The 22,897-nt window shown below is 37.9% G+C and overlaps 1 protein-coding gene across 8 annotated transcripts in view; it reads left to right on the top strand.

Annotated features, from left to right (window-relative positions):
- OSBPL8 (oxysterol binding protein like 8) overlaps nucleotides 1–22,047 on the top strand; it is a 68,300-nt gene extending 46,253 nt beyond the window's left edge. For all 8 annotated transcript variants that reach the window (XM_028745339.2, XM_028745334.2, XM_028745335.2 and 5 more), the window contains 17 exons: nucleotides 250–453; nucleotides 2,331–2,415; nucleotides 3,204–3,372; nucleotides 5,609–5,834; nucleotides 6,773–6,957; nucleotides 7,686–7,767; nucleotides 9,074–9,172; nucleotides 10,871–10,967; nucleotides 11,243–11,341; nucleotides 12,525–12,622; nucleotides 13,858–13,947; nucleotides 14,439–14,575; nucleotides 14,866–15,051; nucleotides 15,359–15,446; nucleotides 16,158–16,257; nucleotides 16,517–16,619; nucleotides 17,753–22,047. In XM_028745339.2, coding sequence (XP_028601172.2) covers nucleotides 250–453; nucleotides 2,331–2,415; nucleotides 3,204–3,372; nucleotides 5,609–5,834; nucleotides 6,773–6,957; nucleotides 7,686–7,767; nucleotides 9,074–9,172; nucleotides 10,871–10,967; nucleotides 11,243–11,341; nucleotides 12,525–12,622; nucleotides 13,858–13,947; nucleotides 14,439–14,575; nucleotides 14,866–15,051; nucleotides 15,359–15,446; nucleotides 16,158–16,257; nucleotides 16,517–16,619; nucleotides 17,753–17,888 — 2,184 coding nt within the window. In that variant the 3' untranslated portion in view covers nucleotides 17,889–22,047. The remainder of the gene's footprint in view (nucleotides 1–249; nucleotides 454–2,330; nucleotides 2,416–3,203; nucleotides 3,373–5,608; nucleotides 5,835–6,772; nucleotides 6,958–7,685; nucleotides 7,768–9,073; nucleotides 9,173–10,870; nucleotides 10,968–11,242; nucleotides 11,342–12,524; nucleotides 12,623–13,857; nucleotides 13,948–14,438; nucleotides 14,576–14,865; nucleotides 15,052–15,358; nucleotides 15,447–16,157; nucleotides 16,258–16,516; nucleotides 16,620–17,752) is intronic.
- Nucleotides 22,048–22,897: the final 850 nt, after the last annotated feature.

Raw genomic sequence — 22,897 nt, 5'->3', positions numbered from 1 at the left:
TGCATGGTGCAGTTGATATCCTTTGGTAATTTGATTTACTAGCTACGCTCAATTAACAGTATACAAACATTAAGATGTGTTGTGCCTATAAGTATTTGTGTGAGATTTGAATAACTCTTCTTCATTTTTGCAATTCTGAACTGCTTGTGTATATTGTAAGAAGGGTCTTACTGCTTGGCCAGGAGGGATTGGGACTGAAATGTTCTTAAAATGTACTTAAAATTAAAAGTCTCTCTTTTTTCTGTTAAGATTCGAGGTACACTGAAAAGCTGGACCAAACTTTGGTGTGTGTTGAAACCTGGAGTACTGCTTATTTACAAAACTCCCAAAAATGGCCAGTGGGTGGGAACAGTACTTCTGAACGCTTGTGAACTCATTGAGCGGCCTTCAAAAAAGGATGGATTTTGTTTCAAACTTTTCCATCCTTTGGAGCAATCCATCTGGGCTGTTAAGGTAAGTGAATATGTATTCTTAATGCAGGTGGCGTTGAATAGAACATTACACCAATGACACATTAAACCTATCTGCATTGTTAAATATTAATGATCTCAGTGTGCTTTCAGTTGTCAGCTCAGCTATCCCTTTGCTAAATTTGCTTGATTTTCTGACATCCCAAAGCCCTGAGTAGTGTGGTTGCATTGGAGAAGTATTGGCCTTTTGCATGATCCTGTGTGGTCTTTATTGTGAAAGCAGCCACTAATCATAATCTTTGCCCATATAAAATGTGCACAGTAATGCTGTGTAACAGCTCCTGAATCCCTAATGGTACCTATTTTATTATCTTGTAGGCATTAGGATAATATATTTTCATTCTCTCAGGCCTTTTAATGATTTGTGCTTTAAAATCGTATTGGGAAGATTCTCTTTTAAAACATCAAAAATTGCCACATTTTTACTTTGCTGTTTTAAGTTCCTATTTTAGCCTGTGTATTGTGAGAATTATGTTTGTTACTTTTTATTGGTCTTATGTATATTTGTATTGTTTTGCTTAAAATTACATTGTAAACTTACTGGGATTACCAAGAGGTTATATAAGAGAGGGTGTGTCCAACAGGAGGATAGAAGATTGTACCTGGAGAGCCCAAAGTGCCTCCATACCCCACCTAGAGTCCACTTAAAAATGGGTTAGCAGCAGAAATCAGCCCAGGATATTAGGAACAAAGGCATCACCTGAATTACATGTACCTCCATCCCCAAGACAACCAAAAAGGGCCCAATCCATTTGTGGATGGATCTCTTGTGAGAATCCATAATTACACTTAATGATGTTTGGATCTCTTGATACACGAGGCAGTATAACTTCTATGCCTTTTGGCTCTGCTACTGAATATTCTGGATACTAACCAGTAAACCCAACCAAAATGTTTGGGCAGTTGGATGGGGCAGCTCCCTTATGAGGAAAGGTTGACTTCTTCACACAGCGTATCGTTAACACTGGAACTCGCTTCGACAGGAGGAAGTGATGGTTATCAGTTTAGATGGTTTTTAATGAAGATTAAATAAATAAATCGAGGAGAAGGCTGTTAACAGGTACTGGCCATGATGGCTGTGTTCCACCTCCACTGCCAGGTGCAGCAGTTGTTGGGAGTCGAAAGTGGGGCAGTGTGCTCTTGTGCTCAGGTCCTGGTTGTGTGCTCCCCACAGGCAGCTGGATTACCACTTTGAGAACAGGATACTGGAATAGACGGCCATTGACCTGATCCAGCAGACTCTTCTTATGTACTCAGTTGTAGTGTCCTCTGTCCACCCCCTCCTGTTTATCTACACACATTTGGGAGTCTATGAGCTTCAAATGAGGGTCATTCCAACTCTCTTGACTAAAATGTGTGATGTTTTTCTTGTAGCTGAGCTACCTTCCAATTTCTCAACAGTGATTGAAGAAAGGAAGCGTACAGATGGTGTTGGCTGTGCATTTCTTCTTCGCCAGCTGCATGTTCTACATAAATGTATTCTTGCTGTCATTTCTTTCTTGCTTCCCACCCCAACATGAATGAGTAATCAGAGTTTTTAATGCCACCAATATTTTGGCCTCTACAATGTTTTTTCCCCTAAAAATAATAATACAGGAGTGAGTGGGAGAAGCACCTGGAAATTTTAGTTCTAAAGATCTTTTAAGAGGTGGGGGATCCAAAATAGGGGATATTTTTAAAATGAATCTGAAGAGCAGATTCCAGTGAAGTATGACCATTGGTCACATAGTTTTTGCAATAGAAATTGCTGATTGACAGAGAATCCTAATTGCTGATTGACAGAGAATCCTAGCTATTTCATTAAAATTGTGCCTTCAAATTAATCTAAAACTATTCCATCTATATTGTTTGTATTTTAAGGGTCCTAAAGGTGAAGCGGTTGGATCCATAACACAACCATTACCCAGCAGCTACTTGATCATCCGAGCAGCTTCAGAATCAGATGGTAAATAAAAGCACATTCTGTAAATAACATTTTCTCCAAAGGGTAACACAGTAAATCCTAATGTGATTGAACAGTTTCAGGAAATATTTTTTTTACCAGCAACACCATGTGTAGCCCAGATGTTTTTTGTCCCCAGATTTCTTTTTCTCAAAATATTCACAGTAGGATAAATGTGGATTAAAAAATACGAAAACCAGAGTTTGGTAATACAAAGACAGTGCAATATAGGTACAGCTTCCCTGCAGAAGACTTCGGCCTTATAAGACTTATAAGGCACAGCTGGTCGAATGTACATGACTCATTGATTCTGTGGCTATATATTCAGACTCCCACCTGTGCAGTGAGACTTCCTCTTCTCCCACCTCTGCTCCATAGGGTATTTTTGCGGGGAGGGGAACCTTGAGAACAGATGGGAGAGGGGGTTTGCAGAAAGAGAAGAGGGAGAGGAACGCCTTGTGCTAACAGGGGAAGACTTTTTTGGATACAGACCGAAGTTCAGTGCCTTTCCCACACCAGTATATCAGAAGCTACTGGTGCTGCAGTCCCAAGCATACATGAATAAAAACATGTCCTATTGAAGTAAATGAGACTTAACCAAAAATATGGTTGGAATCTGGCTATGTGTTGAAAGAGCACAGATAATCATTTCTGGTCTTAAGAGGTCAGATATAAAATCCTAGTTCTGCGCTTTAAAGGTACATCCATATGAAATGCAGATCTAGCATACTGTTCAAATGGTGAACTCAGTAACATGGGGTATTATACTAACCAAAAATATGTATTTTTAGGTAGGTGTTGGATGGATGCATTGGAGCTGGCTTTGAAGTGTTCAGGTTTGCTCAAGCGCACAATGATTAGAGAAGGTAAAGAGCATGAAGTGACCTTAACAGATGGTGCACACGTGTCTTTCTATGGTCTGCTACGTGCAAACAACGTGCATAGTAGTGAAAGCTTCCCGTAAGTTGTTCAGATTTATAACCTTTATTGTGGTGGGGGTGGGGGTCATGAAGCCTGTTCCAAGGTTAAATAGTTTTCCAATGTTTTCTTTTATTGGTTACTTTTTTCACTGTCTTGGCAAACCTGCTGCTTGCTATAATTACTGAAAATATCACTAGAATTTTTAAATAAGCACACAAGAGGCACATGGTATGAAAATAATGGTATCTAAAAGTAACTTTTTAGTTTCTTTATATATTCACATGTTAACCTGTTGAGTACAGATATGCTTAAGGATGCAATTGTGTTCTTATATGTGCTAGTTTATGGTTGTAGAAGGACATAAGATGGAGGGAAGAGATGTTTTCATCCTTCCCTTTTTCTTTTACACCATCCACCTCATAGTCTTCTCATAGGCTGGTGAAGACCTATGCTAGAGGGCAGTGTTCGAAACTCCCATTGTTCTGGGCACATTTTGTGACGGGGAAGTTCATTAATGCTCAAGCAGTTTCTGAGCTCTGGGTGCAGTACTGCGCCTAAGATTTTGGATTAACACTGCAGAGTGAAAAGAAAGGAGGACCTTTTTTTGCCTCCCCACTTCCAGCTACCCTCTGAAGACTGGAGAAGAGACCCTCTTAAGAATATTAGGGGCAGGGGAAGGTTACAAGACCATGTGAAAAATGAACAGAATATTTTAGCTGCAGTTCATTCATTTTCAGCTTTGTATTTTTATTTTTAAAAAATGTGCCTAGACATTCCGTTGTTGCGCCCATAAGCTAGGTTTAAGGTGCTTCCATATCTCAGTTTCTAACACTGCTAGAGGGTCCATGTAGACTAGGTAAATGGGCAAATGAATGACTTAAAAGCTGCCTCCGGCCCTGCACCCTTCAATAATGTTACAATTCTTTTTTGCTGTTCCCTGCAAACACAATAATGATTTCCTTACCCCCCCCAAAAAAAAACCAATTATCAGTATAGAGCTAACTTGTAGGGGGACCTGGGAAATAGAATTTCCTGGCCATTTCCACCATACCTTGAGGCTATACAGGTACCCCCCAGTTTACACAGGGGTTACGTACCGAGGCATCACACACGTTGGTGAAATCGTGTATATTTGAAAGCCATTGGAAAAGCCTGCAAACACCCCATTCTGCCCCCTGCCCTGCTTTTTAGTGACATTTCAGTGATGTCTTTATGATGTTTCCTGGTCACTTCCATATACACAGTTCCATATACACTTCCATACACACAGTTGGACACATATTGAACGTGCATAAATGGGGAGCTGCCTGTAATCTTCTCCCTCCCAAACACATTTAAATACCTGAGTACCACCAGTTCTGGAATAGGGTTTGCACCTGTAGTAAACATTCATTATGATATGGAGCTGGTTTGCTATTGTTTTCCCTAAGTTATGAAACAGCTACAAATAGAAACTATTGCCACACACCTACTACTCCTCTTCAGCTCACTTGTTATGTTTCAGTCACTCAATACAACTACAGGAGCAACAAACTACAGAGCGGTGATTGGTTGAGTTAGCTGTGAGTCACAATGCTGGTACTTACCAGTGGCTTGAGCTGCTAAAAGACCCCACACTGTGACTGTAGCACTCAATTCAAAGATAAATTATTGCAATGATTCCTTTAATTACAGTGTTGTAGCTGTACAAACATTTCTGTATTAACTCATATTGATGTATTTTGCAAGAAATGTTATATATTTTAATACTAAAATGTTATCTACAATTTTAATTGGCAAGCTTAGTACATTCTTAATTTGATCACTACTTATGTATGAGTATAAATGTAAATGTATTTTAAACAGCTAAAATGGAAAGTATGGATTGTTTCTCTGAGCCTATGGGGTAAGGTCTGCTATAAAACCTAAGCAAAAACATACAATTGCAGTCTTAAGCTGTAGTAATTGCAGTTCTTTTTATATGCATAGTTACTTGGTTAGTGATAAAGTAATGATGCTATAGTATAAACAGAGGTAAAACCATATGAAAAAGTTTTGAAATTGATGTTGCATAAATTAAAACTTGGGATAGATCCCAGTCAAATTTAAATGTTCCTGTGTCCCACTCATTTAAATGTGCTTTTAATTTTTCCATTGAGACCGAAAAATGCTTAAATTTGACTTTATCGTGCCTAATGTTTACTGAACTGACCACTCAAAAGCCATAAGTTGAGTTGAGCTGCTAAACTGTATAAAGGAAAGCCCCAGGATTGAAACCTATCTCTTCTTTTTTAAGGCTAAATGATAGTGAAATGGAAAGGCATCACTTCAAAGATCCAGATCTGTATTCTGATAAATCAGATAGGGAAAATGATCATGATCGCGATGAATCGGATAATGATGGCTTGGGAGAAAGTGACACTGACACATCTGAGCGGCAGGATGACTCGTACATTGACCCTGAACCTGATCATATCAAGGAAACAACGTATTTGGAAGAAGTTCATGAAGAGCTTGGAGAGGTTAAAAAAAAAAAGTGTTTTTATGCAATAGTAATGTTTTGGTTTTAATATTTTGAAACTAAAATTGTACCTTGGAAAGGCAGTCATTCTGGCAATATTTGAATTGCAAAATGGTTTCCTTTGCCTTTTTATCACACACTTTCTTGTCTTATGTCCCTCTAGCTGTAGGTCAGTTTTCAGACCACTGGTAGATTAATTGCTTTGGTAGGTTAATTTTTAAAGCATATCTAAGCATAAGAGGCCACCATAAAAAGCAAAAGAAACTGGTAGGATTTGGCCAAGGGACTATGGTTGGCAAAAGTTGATGCAGATTTAGAAATAACTTGACAAATCGAAACGCTAACAGCCAGCCAGTCACCTGAACCGACCCAAAGGTAAACAGAGATTATTTTAGATTGACAACTGATAAGAGCAGTAAGGACATGCCCAAGGGTATTAATCAAGGTGAAACAGAAATTTTGAATCTCATGGTTGAGTTGGAAGTTGTAGTGTGTTGCAGGTTATCTAGCCTTAGTTTGATAAATAGCTGTTTGGTGTTTTTTAAAAAATAGTTCACGTTTCCTAAGTGCAGCATGTGAATTGCTTCACATGTTATATTTTGGCAAGGCCTTGCTCATTCAGGGTTGCAGGCTCCGGGTTTTAATTAAAAAACAACAACAAAAAACTGCTTAGGGATAAATTGCCCAGACTTGAGTCAATTGGAGTGCTTTCTCTTAAGTTGTTCTTTGGAGCATTATGCATTTTTGATGGGTGGGTGAAGCAAGTTTACTAACAAACATGGGCTCTGACCAATGCAAAATAAATATGAATTCATCCCGCGTCATAGAGAAGGCATTGGCAATTTTGAACCACGGTGACTGAAACCAAATACCTTCTGCAAATGTGCTCTTTCAATTAATATCATGTTTATGTTCTATTCTGCTTTGTTGTTGTTGAAGGCAGGAGAAGCTTCCCAAACAGAAACAGTATCAGAAGAGAACAAAAGCTTGATATGGACATTACTAAAACAAGTACGCCCAGGAATGGACCTCTCCAAGGTGGTGCTGCCCACGTTTATTTTGGAAACTCGTTCTTTCTTGGATAAACTCTCTGATTACTACTATCATGCAGACTTCTTATCTGAGTGAGTTGATTTCATTCCTCTACAATAAAAACTAACCAGATGTATCCGCTCAGTATTTTGTTTTCAGAAGCATTTTTTAACATTGCTTTCTTAATAAGTTGTAAAACATGTCAGGCCTGCAATAAATCATACTTCTAGCCCCTGGAATTTTCCCTTCTTTTGTGGGGCTTACCTTTAAAGTCCTAAGCACCTTGGGATTCATGTATCTGAAGGAGTGTCTGTTCCCACACCAACCTGCCCATGTCTTGAGAGCACCAAGAAAGGTGCTGATCCAATACTGCCTTTAGTTAGGGGTTCATTATGGTTTTTACAAGGTAGAGGGCCTTTTATGCTTTAGACTTTGCCCCGACTTGAGAATTTATTTCTAAAGGACTTCACACAGCAAGTTTTTCAGTGTTTTGAGAAGGCTTTCTTATTTGCTCAGGCATTTTAGCGTTGTTATTATATCTAGTTTGTACACAAGATTTTTTTTGAGTTTTAACTTGTTTTTTGAGTTTTTGCCTTGTTATATATATTTACTGGCTTTAAATTGTATTTCCATCTTGTATTTGAATTAGTTCTTATTCACACTTTTGTACACTGCTCTTTATTGTGTACAGACAAGATCTGCTTTTTACTCTATCCACATGTTAATAGTTTTGAAATTTTATTGTACATTGTTCTTTAATTAAAATAAAGACTGTGTCCAAAAAAGTACTTAGATTTGCTTAACAAATCTTGTTTTCTAGAGCTGCCCTTGAAGAGAATGCTTACAATCGCATGAAACAAGTTGTGAAATGGTATTTGTCAGGATTCTACAAAAAGCCAAAGGTAACACTTTCTGAACACTTTTTGTGGTAGCAAATCCCTTCCCCTTTCACTCTTTTTCCTTGCCCCCACCCCCATACACTTTGGTGCAGATCAAAATTTGCCTATATACTCATGTAGACTATTTCTGGATACTAGTATAATAAGCCTGTAGGATGGTAGGGTGGTGGCTTTAATCATGGTGTTTGTTGGTTATATCTGTAGCTGGCAGGGTGGGTTAAAGAGGGCCCCTTTCTGCCACTCTTCACCTTCTTGAATTAAAAATTTAATTTAATTATAAAGGTCTTCTGTGACCATGAACACTTTGGGCCATGACCATGCTCACTATACCATGTGGCTTCTGGAGGGTGGGCCATTGATCAGTTTTACCCTCAGCCCCAAAATAGTGACAGCTCTTGTGGGAGCTTAAGGGTGAGAATAATGGTTGTGCAGTGTAAAATCTAGCACAATAGTTGTGTTAGCAGTAGCTTGTTGTGCAGCAAGTTGTACATCAGAAAGTATCAGGGCTTCAGCAGTCTGTTGCACAGCTACCTGCGAGAACCATCCTGGTTTTCTATCCTCCTGCGCAAATCATTCTGCTAGCACAACTAATACACAGTAATCAATACATATAGTCCTCTATGTTAAGAAAGGCATACTTTTTGCACATTATTTTTTTCTCCCTAAACACTCGTAATCAGTCATCTCTGTGTCTGGTTGACTGACTCCTCAGACACCAAATAGCAGCTATGGCAAAGGTCCCTGTGAAAGACATGCCATATGGAGAGTTGGCGTGGCATAGTGTTGAACTGAGACATGGGAGACCAGGATTCAAAGCCCCACTCAGCCATGAAGCTCACTGGTGACCTTGGGCCAGCCACAGTGTCTCAGCCTAACCTACCTCACAGGGATGTTGTGATAATAATATGGGGAGAGGGAGAACCATGCACAACACTTCGAGCTCCTTGGAGGAAATGTGGATTAAAAATGTAGTCAGTTAAATACTTAACTAGTATGTGGTCAAATAAACACACAGTGCTGCCTCTTCTGCTTTTGATGTGAGCACTGTGGTACTACTGTGCAAAGGCAATGTTCTCTAGTGATTTGACTACTGGACTGGTTTAATAAAATGTAATGTGAGTCACAGAAATACATTTCCATAGTTGCTGTGCCTCTATATGCCCTACAAATATGAAATTTACCATAGCTTATCCTGAGAGAGAATGTCACCGTAGGGCTTTCCTTTAAATACTTACGAATTGAAAACTATTAGGCCCTTCTTTTTTCAGTTGGAATGTATTTTCTTAGCAAAAATTGTCTCTCTTTTCAGGGACTTAAAAAACCCTACAACCCTATCCTCGGTGAGACCTTCCGTTGCTTGTGGGTTCATCCAATAACAAATAGCAAGACTTATTATATAGCTGAACAGGTATTACCAAAGATGTAACAAATACGTGTGGTTTTTTTATAACTACCAGCATTTCTTCAAGTTTTGTTTTTATTTACAGTGTCATCAAATATATGAAGATGACCAGAGGAGAGCTTGGCATAATAGAACCATAACACTTCTATTTTAGCATGTTTTATTTTTCCTTCTTTCCTTTCCTGTTTTAGGGATATCAGTTAGATTGCGGTTCTTATTATTTTAGGCCTAGGGCTCTTTCCTATGTTGAAGGAAACACCAAAAGGACAAGTGACTGGTTTCTCTTCAGATCATATAAATCTTTCATACAAAGGTTACAGGACTGCAATTTTTATGGAGGAAGACCCATCAGACTTGGGATATACATCAAACATATTTTCCAAAAGAATCTTAACTGCAGAGATTAGACAGATTCTATTCCATTCCATAGACATTGATTCCAAAATACTCTATGTGACACTGTGGGACACTGTGGATATCTCCTTCAAATGTCAGCAGGAATCTCTCAGCCAACGTCATCCCAAGTCTTTGTTGAGGAGTTGTCAGGAGTTCAGCCTACACTCAAGTAGGACCCTGGCAGAGACACATGCCCGACTGGCATGTTCCTACCCTCCTGGTTGATCGTTCGTGAGCTTCAAAAGCTTTCTTCTGCCTGAACATCACAGCGACCGATGCCAACCCGCACACTTAGGGATCCACAGAGTTTGTGCATCATGCACGTGACAGACCTCAGCAACTCAGCATTTCAGCTAATATTTACATATAAACACACACGGAGCACTGCAACATGGCTCCCTCTCTCTCTGGCATCAGACAGCAAAGAGAAAAAGAACAAAGGACAATAGTCCCACTTCACAGAACACAGTAACACAAACATCCTGTCTCCGTCACTTCCCACTTTGTGGAGTCAAAACATATATCGTCATGTGAAAGACAAAAATCCCATTACTGCAATCATGCAGCCGGGAATTCTAACAAAATTTGAGGTTCTTTCTGATACGCTAGGTGATGTTTCGAAACCCGTAAATTTGTTTCACAAAGTTTGATCATCTGAAGGCAAGCGTTGTGGTGATAACGTGTCTATATGCAGGACATGCATAATCAACTCATTTGAGAACTGACTAATGAAGTTTGAGAATGGTTCTCTATATTTGGATATGACTTGTTTGTACTTCCCACCTTAATTAAGAATAACATGTTACAGTTCTCAAATTTTCTAGCCCATGTGTAAATATTCTTTTGGGATATATATTGAGTATCTCAAGTTTGATGGGTTCTCCACAATAGAGTAGAGATTATGAGTGGAATGCTAATTTAAGGGCAAAATAATAAGTAATTGTTAAGAAAAGATGTGGCTCTGTCTAGTAGTAAAACTGGTGCCTGAAATGCGATAGTGAGGTATGTGCATGTGTATCTCAGTTTGACTCACTTCTAACTATTACTTTCTCTTTAACGATAAGCCAATTATCAGCAGTCATAACTACTGCAGGTTTCTGGGTAGTCCGTTAGTTTAATTATGTTGATGTCATGTTTTTGCACAAGTATCTTCAATAATACTTGGTGTGTAGCTGCATATTTGGTGAATTACATCCACTTGCCTAGTGATTAGGATTCCAAATTATAATTCTTCTGCACTGCTTGCTTGTTGCCACAGATTTTCACAGCAACTCACCTGCTTATATTGAATTATGTTGCTTTCAACAGGTATCTCATCATCCTCCAATATCTGCCTTCTATGTAAGCAATCGAAAGGATGGATTTTGCCTTAGTGGTAATATCTTGGCCAAATCCAAATTTTATGGTAAGATCTTGGGTTTGTTTTTTCAGTGTCTACAAAAATGTGCCTATTTTTAATGATGAAAGTGTGTTAAATAATAAGAATTTGATGAACGCAGTGATAAAAATGAACTGAAATAGCTTTCTCTCCACAAAAAAGAGTGCCATAGTTCTTTTAAATTAATAATATTAGTCTACAGAATTTTCTGTGAGGACACTATTTAGTCTTGTAAATCTTCTGTACACTCTCTGGATGTGCTTCTTTGAATCTTATTCAAATAACATTTTATTGTCTTTCAGGAAATTCATTATCTGCCATTCTGGATGGTGAAGGACGGCTGCTGTTCCTAAACAGAGGAGAGGAATATGTAATGACCATGCCATATGCACATTGTAAAGGTAAAAATACCAGTTTGGCCAATCCAACCTACTTACTATCCATTCTTGTTACAAGTGCTTTCCCTGCCTTCTGGCAAGCACAGATAGCTTGAGAATGAGACAAAGTCTGAGCCGACTTGTATGGAGGTGTGATTAAGTGAAGAAACTGGAGAAGAAATGACTACTGTTTCTTCGTTTCCTCATAACCATAACTCGGGGAGAAAAATGATTGCTAAAAAATAACTGTTGCTTGTTTTGGCCCGTGAGAAATCATGGACTAGAGTATGACCCAATTTTCACACCAAAAAAATCATTTTTTTTGTGGGAATTTGGTCCTTCCCTAATTTGGAAGACACATTCTGTCTGCAAAAATCCTTCAATAAATATTTAGTTGTGCTGCACAAAGGCCACTTCTTCATTCAGCGGTGTCCTTTATTTCATGTAAGATTGAATAATGGGGTATACATGATAGATGGAACTTAAAATATGCTAAAACCCTCCTACTCAATGCAAAAGTGAGCCCTCTCTGTGAAAGAACAGTCCAGATAGTTGCATCATTTCTAAAAGAAGATTAGGGTTGTGAGTCTCCAAGGGGAGAGAAATTGATAGCTGTAGGTCATACTGAGCTTTGCACAGCGCTGGGACATTTGGAGGGCATTCTCTGTATACCTAAGAACAGGACAATGAAGGACACAGTGCTACATACAGTGAATGATAGCAAACATTGGTCACACTCAGAGCAGACTCATTAAAATCAGCAGAGTTACTCCGTATATGGTGCTGTTGGTTATCACACAGTAGTTATGCATATTTGAACTTATAAACAATTTGAATTTCTGCAGAGAAGATAAAGCAGTAGAATAAATAATGTCTTCTCAATAATTACTTCCAATAAGTAATGTCTTCCAGTGAGGATTTTAGTATTTTTGAATTTAACCAGCTGAAGATTTCTGCTGACTTTGTTTGTTGCTTGAGGGCTTATGAGCCTTTGATAGACAGTGGCTTTTTAAAGAAAAGGATTAGCCATGTTGGTGGAATTTTCCTCTTGTTATCCATATTGCCGTCAGTTAATTTTTCTTGGAATGTAACAAAAGGCATGGGCTTTAGTATACCATCTTTAATTATACTGTAGGTAGAAATGGAAGTACAAAATGGAGGTAACTTTGTAACAGAATTAGAATTAAAACGAGTTCTTTCTTAACAGGAATTCTGTATGGCACAATGACTTTAGAGCTTGGAGGAACTGTTAGCATCACATGTGAAAAAACTGGATACAGTGCAGCACTTGAATTCAAGCTAAAGGTTAGTCAAACCTGTTTATAGGCACCAGAGGATTTAGCGTTAGAAAATACAGAGTAGTGCATTCATTCTTTTGGTTCTGCAGAGGAAATGAGACCTCTTTTACTAGCCTAGTTTATATTTTAAATGTTGGAAGCAACCTTTGAATATTAGTGGTGATGGTGATAATCATCATCATAAACCCTCTAGTACCTTGCAATTCTTTTCACACTTACCTATTGAACTCAGTGAGACGTATTTCTCAGTAAACAGCACAACCCTAAGCATATTACAGTTTTGGACAAAAAAAACCACTCTCTGTTTTTAAAAAAAAATCTGACCCAAAGTTAGCTGTATTTATTAATCAGTAGAATAGTTCATAACATTTATTTAGAAACTATGCAGAAAAACACGACTTTTATATTAATCCATTCATTTTACCCAGAGATGGGGAACCGGCTGCCTCCCAGATGGTGTTGGACACCAGGGATTATGGGAACCGTAGTCCAACAGCATCCAGAGGCCATAGATTCCCCTAGCACTGATTTAAATAAAAATAAAGTAGTAAATTTAATACTTCTGTAGCTCAGATATAGTGCCATAGTTATTAGTTGCTCTAGTCATGATGTGTTCTGTGCACTTCCAGCATAATTTTTCTTTGTGGATAATTTTCTTCGGATATCTCTCAAGGAATGGAAGAAGAGTTCAGTATTTGATTCTACTTAGTTCTGGGGGAATGATGACAGACATTTTCTTTGGCATACGTTAGGCTGACATTTCAGAAACCTTTTAGTAGCCTAATTTGCTTGTCACACAAAACCCTACTTTAAATAAACAGTACATTGATGTGAATGAGCAGCCTGCTGGTGCACACTGCTCAGAAGTTCCCAAAGAACTTCTCTCCTACTGCTGTCATTTTCTGCAGACCAAAGATGCCAGAATCTGGCTTGTTGTGTCCTCTGAACATGAGCTTTTGGTTTCCCACCAAACAAACCACAAGCAGTAGAACAAACACTGGTTTCCGCTCATGATTTGGGAATAAACAAGCCACGTGCCTGGGTTCAGAAGACACGGCAAGCCTCCCTTTGGCTTACTTCATCTGCAGCACAATAGGTGTAAGGAAGGAGCACTATGGGAACTTTTACGTTAAACCCATCATTTGTTTTAAAATATTGGCATAATGCAATGTGTTAACTGAGGCATTATCTTATAAAGTTGTACACAGCATTATCAAGCATCTAATCTTTTTTCTTTAATAGCCATTTTTGGGCAGCAATGACAGTGTTAATCAGATAATGGGGAAAATTAAACTTGGAAAAGAAGTGCTAGCTACTCTGGAAGGCCACTGGGTGAGTAGCATGTTTATTTTCAATTGTTGGGTAGCCCTTTAAAATTTCTCTTACATTCATTGAATTATTGGTACATAATTCTGTTAAGAATGACACATTCCCCCCCATCCCCCTTTGATTACCCTAATTGCCATTCACATCAAATATTTATTGTACCTTTTCAGAGGCCTTTCAAAAATTTGAACTTTCACTTCAGATTCTTTGTTTTCTAGATTCCATTGGTAGCAAAAAGTTTTGCAGAAGTACTGCATCTGAGGTCAAAACCTGACTGAAAGTAAATCAGGTTCCCTTAAATCAAGTTCCTCTTGCTGAAATAAGAGATCTATTTTCAGATTTGACTTTAAATTGTCCCCAACCACGTATGCCAAACTGGCAAAACAAACCTCATGGTTGCAAAAAGTGACTTTCTGAAGGAAGTCTTTGTTCTTATTGACTTTGTAAGATTGTTTACTCTTTGACTACAAAGTAATCTAATATGTTAAACATTACAGGACAGTGAAGTTATTATTAGGGACAAAAAGACAGATGTTTCAGACACATTCTGGAATCCAACACCCGAGATCAGACAGCGCAGATTAAGAAGATACACAGTGAAGTTTGAGGAGCAAGGTGACTTTGAGTCAGAGAAGTAAGTTCATATTAAACCTGTTTTCTTATAGATTAATACATAGCAAGCATCATGCAGCTAATGGCTGGAAGCAGGAAGGGTGGAGGGTGAAAAACATAGTGCAGCAAAAAATACAGGAACTTGAGTTGGAGTAAATTGGAGAAATAATTTCTAAAATAGGTAACAAATTGAAATCAAGCTTATGTGGTAATTGTAAGTTTTGTTCAGATGATACAGCAGAAATAAACTTGCAATGAATATATTTGGACCAGTGTCTGATTCTTAACAGTTGTATTACTTGTATGTGCTAGACTTTGGCAACATGTGACCCGAGCTATAAATAACAAAGACCAATCAGAAGCAACTCAGGAGAAGTGTGTTCTTGAAGAAGCACAGAGAAAGGCTGCCAAAGAAAGGAAACTTGCAGATGAAGAGTGGGTATGCAAACTGTTTGAGCCAGATCCACTCACAGGGGAATGGAACTACAGATTTGCAGAGTAAGTTTTGGTTTGCTTTCCCTTTCTACTTGGGATACTAGCAAACAATTTTGAAACAGCTTGTCACATACTACATACTTGGCTATAGTATGTAGTCTGACTGGTAATATGATCCTTCATGCAGATATATCGGATAATGTTTTTCTTTAGATGAAGAGACCCTCCAGATCAGACAAGATGCATATTCCATTCTTGATCTTCATGAAATGCTAGTACCTTGCATTTTGAAAAGAAACAGGATGATTTTTTTCCTCTTTTTGAGTAGACTTACTTAACTTGCACTGTGTCCATTCTCTGTTGCCCACAGCACAAGACCTTGGGATCCACTGAATGATATGATACAGTTTGAAAAAGATTGTGCTATCCAAACAAAAGTCAGACATCGGACACCAATGGTAAGCTCTTGTATGATATTACGTGGGCAAGTAAAAAACAGCAGATTATCCTTTAGATTTAGAATGTAAAGTTCAATATTTGTCTCATGGCCAATTGCCTTGGGGAGATTAAAATTGTAATGAAATCCTTCCTTACCTGAGGATAAGCAAGGAAAGTTCACTGTTAGCAGAACTGAAGAAGCTAAATGGCAGTCAGCACAACTCCTTCCCATCCTTACCTTGCATTTCAAACATGAAAGCTGGTTGTTGATTTCTCCTCCTTCTCCCTGGGTTTAATGGCATTGCAAGGCCAAAAGGAAAGGCCCCATTACTGCAAACAGTATTATTTCACTTCCTTCACAGTCTTTTATAAATCCTTGTATCTCTCAAAAATATCCATAGAATCTCCAACACCAAGCCCCAGAGGTTTTGGTCTCAAAGAGCAGCCCTTAAGAACAGATTAGCAGTACCCAGATCACTAATCCTATGAAGCAGAGGCTCTCTTCCATATACCTCAAACAGTCTCATATAACATGGTCAGATGTTTCTTCCACCCCACAAAGTTCACAACAACCAGAGTCAATCCCTCCAGCCTTACAGAGACCACTCTAAAGAGCATAATGCATTGTCAAAATTATGAACAGACTGACCTCTTTCTAATATCAAAGCAGGTTGTCACAGCAGGTGTTTTATCTGTCTTGTTACTGAGCAGATAAGTCTTATGAATTGCAGGTTAGTGTTGCAAAAATAAAGAGGTCTGCAAAATCGAAGAAAGGGGAGAGTGGCTTTTCATCTCCAGAACCCGATAATCAGGACTCCTCTGGTAGTGAAGGTAAGTTCACACTATACTTTTTTCTTTTCGGATAGAATGCAGTAGTAGATACATCCCTTTGTTCTCCTTTAGACTAAAGAGGTTGTGTTGTAAAACGGTGCATTTATTTTAGGACTGGGAACAGTTCTTTTGTCCTGAGTTATGAAAGGCAGAAAAAGAGAAAAGTTGCGTGATTTTGTTTGGTGAACTAAAAGCATTTGCCTTCGTTAAAGATTTCCATTCTTTAACCTATCTTGCATTATTTGAATTACTTCTGAAGCACAACACAAACACAGTGCAAGAATCCGAAAGAAGACGCTAGACCTTGGTGAACTGCAAAGTGCCATTGAATCTATAAGAGAGACGCAAGAAGACATTAGAAGGTGTGTATTTTTGAAAGTTTTTCTGTCTATGTTTACCGCGAGTGCTTTGGTCAAAATAAAAAATGCCACTTATTTATACGTGAATCAGCTGCTAAATAAACACATTATATCAAACCATCCTCGTAGGTCATCAGTTCTCAAATGTGTAAATCAGACTTCTTTAGTGACGCATGACCAGTTTTTTAAATGAACGCAATATAATCTCCGAACTTTCTTTAACCAGTTTCTTTGTACTTGTGGGGTGGACCAGGAATTCACTAGTTTTATTGTGTCTCTACCCATGTTTTGTTCAGTAGTAGGAAAATTCCATGTTTGTTTCATGGAGTACTTGTCTCAGGGGCCTCCTTTAGATCTGCACAATATTCATCCTCTGTTTTGTTTCTTGTATTTGTCTTGGCCAAAACAAGACAACATTCGATCATAAGATCTCTTACGTTCTTAAGAATAGTTATCAGGCATTTTTGTCTATGGCATGAGAGTTAATATCTAGGTCTAATCTTCCACATTGAATAAGTGGATTACCAGAAATTTCGATATTATTATGGTAGATTAACTAAAACTTTAGTTGATAGATCTACTACTGAAACTCATTAAAGCTTCACAGACCAAAAATGTGACTCTGTTTTAGCTTTCTAAATAAGGAGTTGATCTAATGTGTGTTTCTCGCCAAAATCCCTTTGAAATTAATGTCAACTGTATAGGAGCATTGCTTAGAGGATAGTCATGTGGTATTTCTTTTTGTTCAGTTTTTACCATCCCTAAAGCAGCTGTCTTTTGCTTTACTCATGCCCCAAATAGCCAAATATATGCTTTTGCAAAAGTTACTTTGGAGCAGAAATTTCCAAATATTTCACTGTTGGAGCTTGTAGAAGTTGGGCCCACATATTTGTGCCAGCTCTAAAGTGAACCCCACCCCCTTTGGTCCCCCATTTTTAGAACTTGGGGTTTCATCCCAAGGCTCTAATTGTGGCCTCTGACGCTGGTGAAAACCAGTACTGTAGGAATTTCTAAAATAGCTGGAACAAATCCTGATCTAATTGCCATGTATTTAGTATGTGATATTTTAATAACTTCTGTGGTTTCAGAATTAGCAACCTTTTGAATTCACCTTTTTTGTTCATACATTTTTGCAGAGACATCACAGCTCTAAGAACCAGAATGACTTCAAGCTCACAGACTCCAGATAATAACTTCTTTAACTTCAAGCACTATGTCTTCATTTTACTGATGATTCTCCTGCAGCTTGCAATCAATTACTGGCTTAAATAGAATGACTGGACAGATGAATATATGAAGTGGAAATATCATGTTCTTCGTGGGACCATATTTTCATCTTGGTTTGGCGTCAAATAAGGCAATATTATCTAAAACACAGGGACACAGAAGATTTAAGTCTTGGCCTTAAAAGGCTGTGCTCACATGGAGCAATGTCCGTTATATTCCGTCCTATCCAGATGACATGGACAATGCTTACATACCAGTACCTTTCTCTTTGCATCTTTAATACGCTGGATAACTGCCTTGCATATTCTAAAGTGTTGTAGACTGCTCTGATAAATACCAGTACAGAATATAGCAGTCTGGGAATTCAAAAACACATATCTTTCTTCACTGTAATCATATAATCTCCAGTGGTCATATTAACAAAACAAGTGAATTCTAACCTAAAATGTCTTCAGAGTTTAGTGGGAATTATGGTCTTCATACATTCATTAGGAAAATTATATCCAGTGATACTCATTTGGAAACTTAATAGTGGTAAAAAGATTAAACTACTCAGTTGTTCATTGCCATTAAAAGATGTTTACGCAATTAGTCCAACATTTCATTAATCGCACATTTCTGTGATTGTTACTCATCTGCAGTTTTCCTTAGTTTATGAAAATGGAATTCCATTGATCACATTAGTGAATTTAGGAGAAATACCATTACAACAGTCCAAAGAGAGAGCTTTGTGTGCTCAGCAACATTCAATTCATTTCTTCCCCAACAGCATCGTCTGTTGGCAAATTGCAAGGTGCTGTATTATACAGTGAACAGTTTCAGAAACTCATTATGTTGAGGTGCAGACAGTGGAAGCCATGGTTACTGTTGGGGTAGAAAAACGGTTCTGTTTGATAGCAGAAAAGACTTTCTAGGGTAATGAAGCATCAGCATAGTTTTCAACAAACACTGGGTTTAATGGAGCCATTTGAGCCATCCGAATGTAATTGTGTCTGAACAGTTATGCTATAATATACAGTCTTGGGTAGCAACCTCAGCGTTTCAAGAATAAATCCCAGGAGCTAGGTAATTTCCACACAGTGCTGTTTATAAACATTCGCTTTGAGGGGGCCTAGATCCTAGCACTCACTGTAAATGAAAAAAACCCAGTCTTCAAATCTTACTGGATGCTGTCAAATTTCCAAAAGACAAATCTGTTCAAAACCAATTTTTAGTCCTGCTATTCTGCTTGTTTACATGACATATATAGTACGGATTTAAGATGCAAGGCAACATGCAGAAAAGTAGGATGTCCCAATTTTCAGTGATCTTATTTTACAGCAAATATAAATTCTTTCAGTAAGACATGCGTACGTGGCCCGCTGTCGATCAATTTAGCAGTCAAATGTTATATAAGAAGCTGTCAATTTACTACTTTTGTTATGTAGTCTAAAACAACTTAAGCAGAGTAAGATATCCTGGATTCAAATCTTTCTGGATTAATATTTGCATATGTCCAGCCCAAGGTGGAGAACCTGTGGCCCTCCAGATGTTGTTGAACTCTTAACTCCCATCATTACTGGCTGTAAAAGTGAAGAGTTAAGAGTCCAGCAATATTTGGACAGGCTTCCCATCCTGGTCTTGCCTGTCTTTCAGGTCTTTCCCTTTTGTTCTGCCTTGTGGACTTTTTGCCAAATCCAAATTTTAAAAATCATATTTAAATACGCATCAAATACTGCACACTTAACACACAATTCCATAACAGTGTATTAACAGGTTTCTAGTGCTGCAAATCCAAAGTTAAGATTTAACGTGGTTGTAGCAGGCAGTTTAGTCTGCCTAGCTGGATGCTTTACAGATTGCCTGGATGCTGTCATAGTTACAAATACAAGTTGGTAAAAGATCTCCCTTGACAGTAGCACCACCAAATATTTATGCTGAGGTTGATGATCTATATGTATTAGTGAGCATTTGGGACAACTAACTGTTCATACACTGCAATACCCAGTGGTCAAAACTGTTATGTTAACTTGCTTTCACTGGACTTTCGCCCCTGTCTGCTAAATGTGCATACCTAATATATTCTATGTCAGCCTGCTTGCACATATGTTCTATTCGTGCATTTTTTTTTGTAGAGCTGGAAAACGTATTCAATTACTTTATTCTTTGGGGCATTTATTTATTTATTTGCTTTTAAGAAAACTTTCTGTGGCAAAGTTAAGTCACAAGAGTCCTGTCTTCTCCTGTCTCAAATATAAAAAGCACAGCTCTTAAAATTTAAATTCCTGCTTTGCTCCTTTACAGAATTCCTTGGGTGAGCAAAACAAAGGAAATTATTGCCTGATTAATTTTTTTATACAATGTGGTTGATTATAGGCATAGTTTGTTCATATATAATATTTAGCTATGTGTATACGACCTTAAATTCCTTCAGACCAACTGTTTTCTGCGCATAGTTCTAAAAACCCTGATTGTACAGTTTGTAGAACTCTGAAGGCAACGACGTCCCTGTTAATTTTTAGTATTTAAAGCAGAGCACTTGATTTCTCACTCGATTGTGTATATTTTATGTACAGAAGTAGAAAATATTCAGAATTGCTTGTTACTGCCATATTTATGGCTGTTTGTTTAAAAGAAATGCACTATAAGCCTTTAATATGCCATGTAACCATTAACATATCTAAAAAGAAACTAAATGTGTTGGGTGTAAAGTAGTAAATAGAGTTCTGGCAATACACAAAAACTTGTAACTCACGTGTTAGGTTAGTTTTTAACTATTAAGCATCCCTTATAGGAGTACAGCATGCTTCCTTTTCATGAAAAGTTCATTCTAACAGCTAATCTGTATGTATCAAAGGATGTTACAGTTCACTGCCCTCCTGTGCCTTTGGGGAAAAACTTCTTGCCAATTCAATGTTAATGAAATGGAATGAGAGTTAAATACATTCATCTCATCTACCACGATGGTAGTTACTTGCTTTAACAACTCTTTCTTCATGGTTTTTATCCTGTTGTAAATAGAATACTTAACTGCTAAACTCTTGTGACTGCTATGTTTCTACTGTATCCTCAATTTTTGGGCATCTTTTGAGAGCAGGCCATCAGAAACTTGAGTATTGTAATAGTGCCTTGATGGAATTCACACAGAGATGAGGTGTGTTTATGATAACAATGTTGTCAAGGTTGTGCCATATCTATTCATTAAACTTGGAAGTTGCTATATTTCCAATATTGACTTTCAGACAAACAATTTGAAAAAGATATGGTACATTTATTGAAGAACACATCAGATATTTTTTCTTTGAATAACTAGTAATGACTAGGACCCAACAAGATCTCCAGATTTTGGAGTGTGTCTTCTTATACAATGAAGCTGCAATGCTTTGTTTGTGATACTACAAAAATAGCCATAATAAAAATCATAACGTCACAGACAGATTATTTTGGCTTCACTTTGGTTTTCATGGGTCAAAATATTCTGAGAAAATAAACTTTTGTGAACAAAAGTGTGTGTGGGATGTGAGGAGGAAAATTACTAAGAATTGAAAGAAAACTAGGTCTCCAATTCTTGATGGAGCTTGTGGAAAAGAACACTTCTAATCAAATAGCTTCCTTGTGTGAACCAAAAAAAACACTTTTAGTGGATTTAAACTTTGGCTCAAATCTGGAAAGCACTTTTAAATATAAAGCATTCTGCTATTCTTGAACTCTTGTTCACATTCTTTAGTTTTTGAGCTTCACACAGTTCCCACCACATTTTTTTTTTACTTTAACACATTGCTTGGATTTTTATACTGTTACACTTTTTAAACTGAAAATGGGCTGTTTTACTAAAGCTGTACAGACCAGTGGTTAATCCAGTGCATACAATATATGTAAGGAAAAGTAAGAAGTTATGTCAGACAATGTGAATGTTAATGCACATATTTTATATATAGAGAGAGAAGAAAACCCTATTCATGAAAGTTTTTTGTTTCTACATATCATGTAAAGTAGCATTATTATTGCACTGTTTTCTTTTTTTAAAAAAATCATGCTGCATGCAGTGTGATAAGAGAAGCAAGTAATTCCTTTAAAAGAAGTGGAAATTGTGTGTTGCATGCTTAAATGTACAGCTGAGTTCCAACTTGTTTAAAAGGCCATTTGTAAATTTTAAGCTCTACCATTGGTCAATAGTTTTGTACACTTGAAGAAATAAAATAAAGAGCTGTGATCAAGAACAGTACACTTGAGTTGTTTTGTATGGCTGAAACCAGCACCTAAAAGTCGTTGCTACTCTTGAGAAGACTCATTTATAATTCAAAGTTAAAATATTGAGTTAAAAAAAAACCTGCTACTACACATTCATATAAAAACTGAAAAGCTACAGTGAAATAGTCCTCTTCATTAGACCTCTCCTCCTTGTGCACCCCTACATGAATTAGTCACTAAGCCATGCTTTAGTTTAGGGTTGATAATTGGTGAAAATGGGCTTCTCCTGCCTTTAAGAGCTGTGTGCCAGGCAGAAATTCAACAGATTAAGCCTTTTCTGAGATGGAAGCACAATTATCGGTCAGGCTTCAGCCAGGTACTATCTCATTGTACGTTGTGCCATGCCTTCCTTCTGGGCAGCCATGTTGCATCGAGTCATGCCATTTTGTGACTGGAGCCCACAGCAGTCTCAAAACTTGAAATGTCCCCACTAGCCCCCAGAAGCTGGCCCATACCTGTCCCAAAGCAAATGGCTCCCCCATTTCAAATAAGACCATTCTGGCATTTTTCAGTAGAACCATTTCAAAGCCTCCGAACGTGGATGCAATAGGTACGCCGAGGGGAAAACCCAGCATTAGAAGTTCCAGTTCTTCAGTGCAGTGCTTGGAGATAATGGCGCCATCTTGCCCACCTCCTCAGTGGCCCCTGGAACAGAAGTTAACTGGGCTGGAAGACGACAGCGTGGAAGCTCAAGAGCCTGGTTTGTTGTAAAAAGGTTGAAGAATAGGCAATTTGGAAATGTAGTACTCCGACCTGGCTGCTGCTGCTTTTTTAAAAAAAAGTAATTATTTTTATTCAGTTTTTATAACAGCAGTACATTAAAT

Source organism: Podarcis muralis, chromosome 10 (genome assembly GCF_964188315.1).
Source record: "Podarcis muralis chromosome 10, rPodMur119.hap1.1, whole genome shotgun sequence".
Taxonomy (NCBI): domain Eukaryota; kingdom Metazoa; phylum Chordata; class Lepidosauria; order Squamata; family Lacertidae; genus Podarcis; species Podarcis muralis.
The sequence above is the reverse complement of the archived record's forward strand: the minus strand, read 5'-3'. Positions and strand labels throughout refer to the sequence as shown.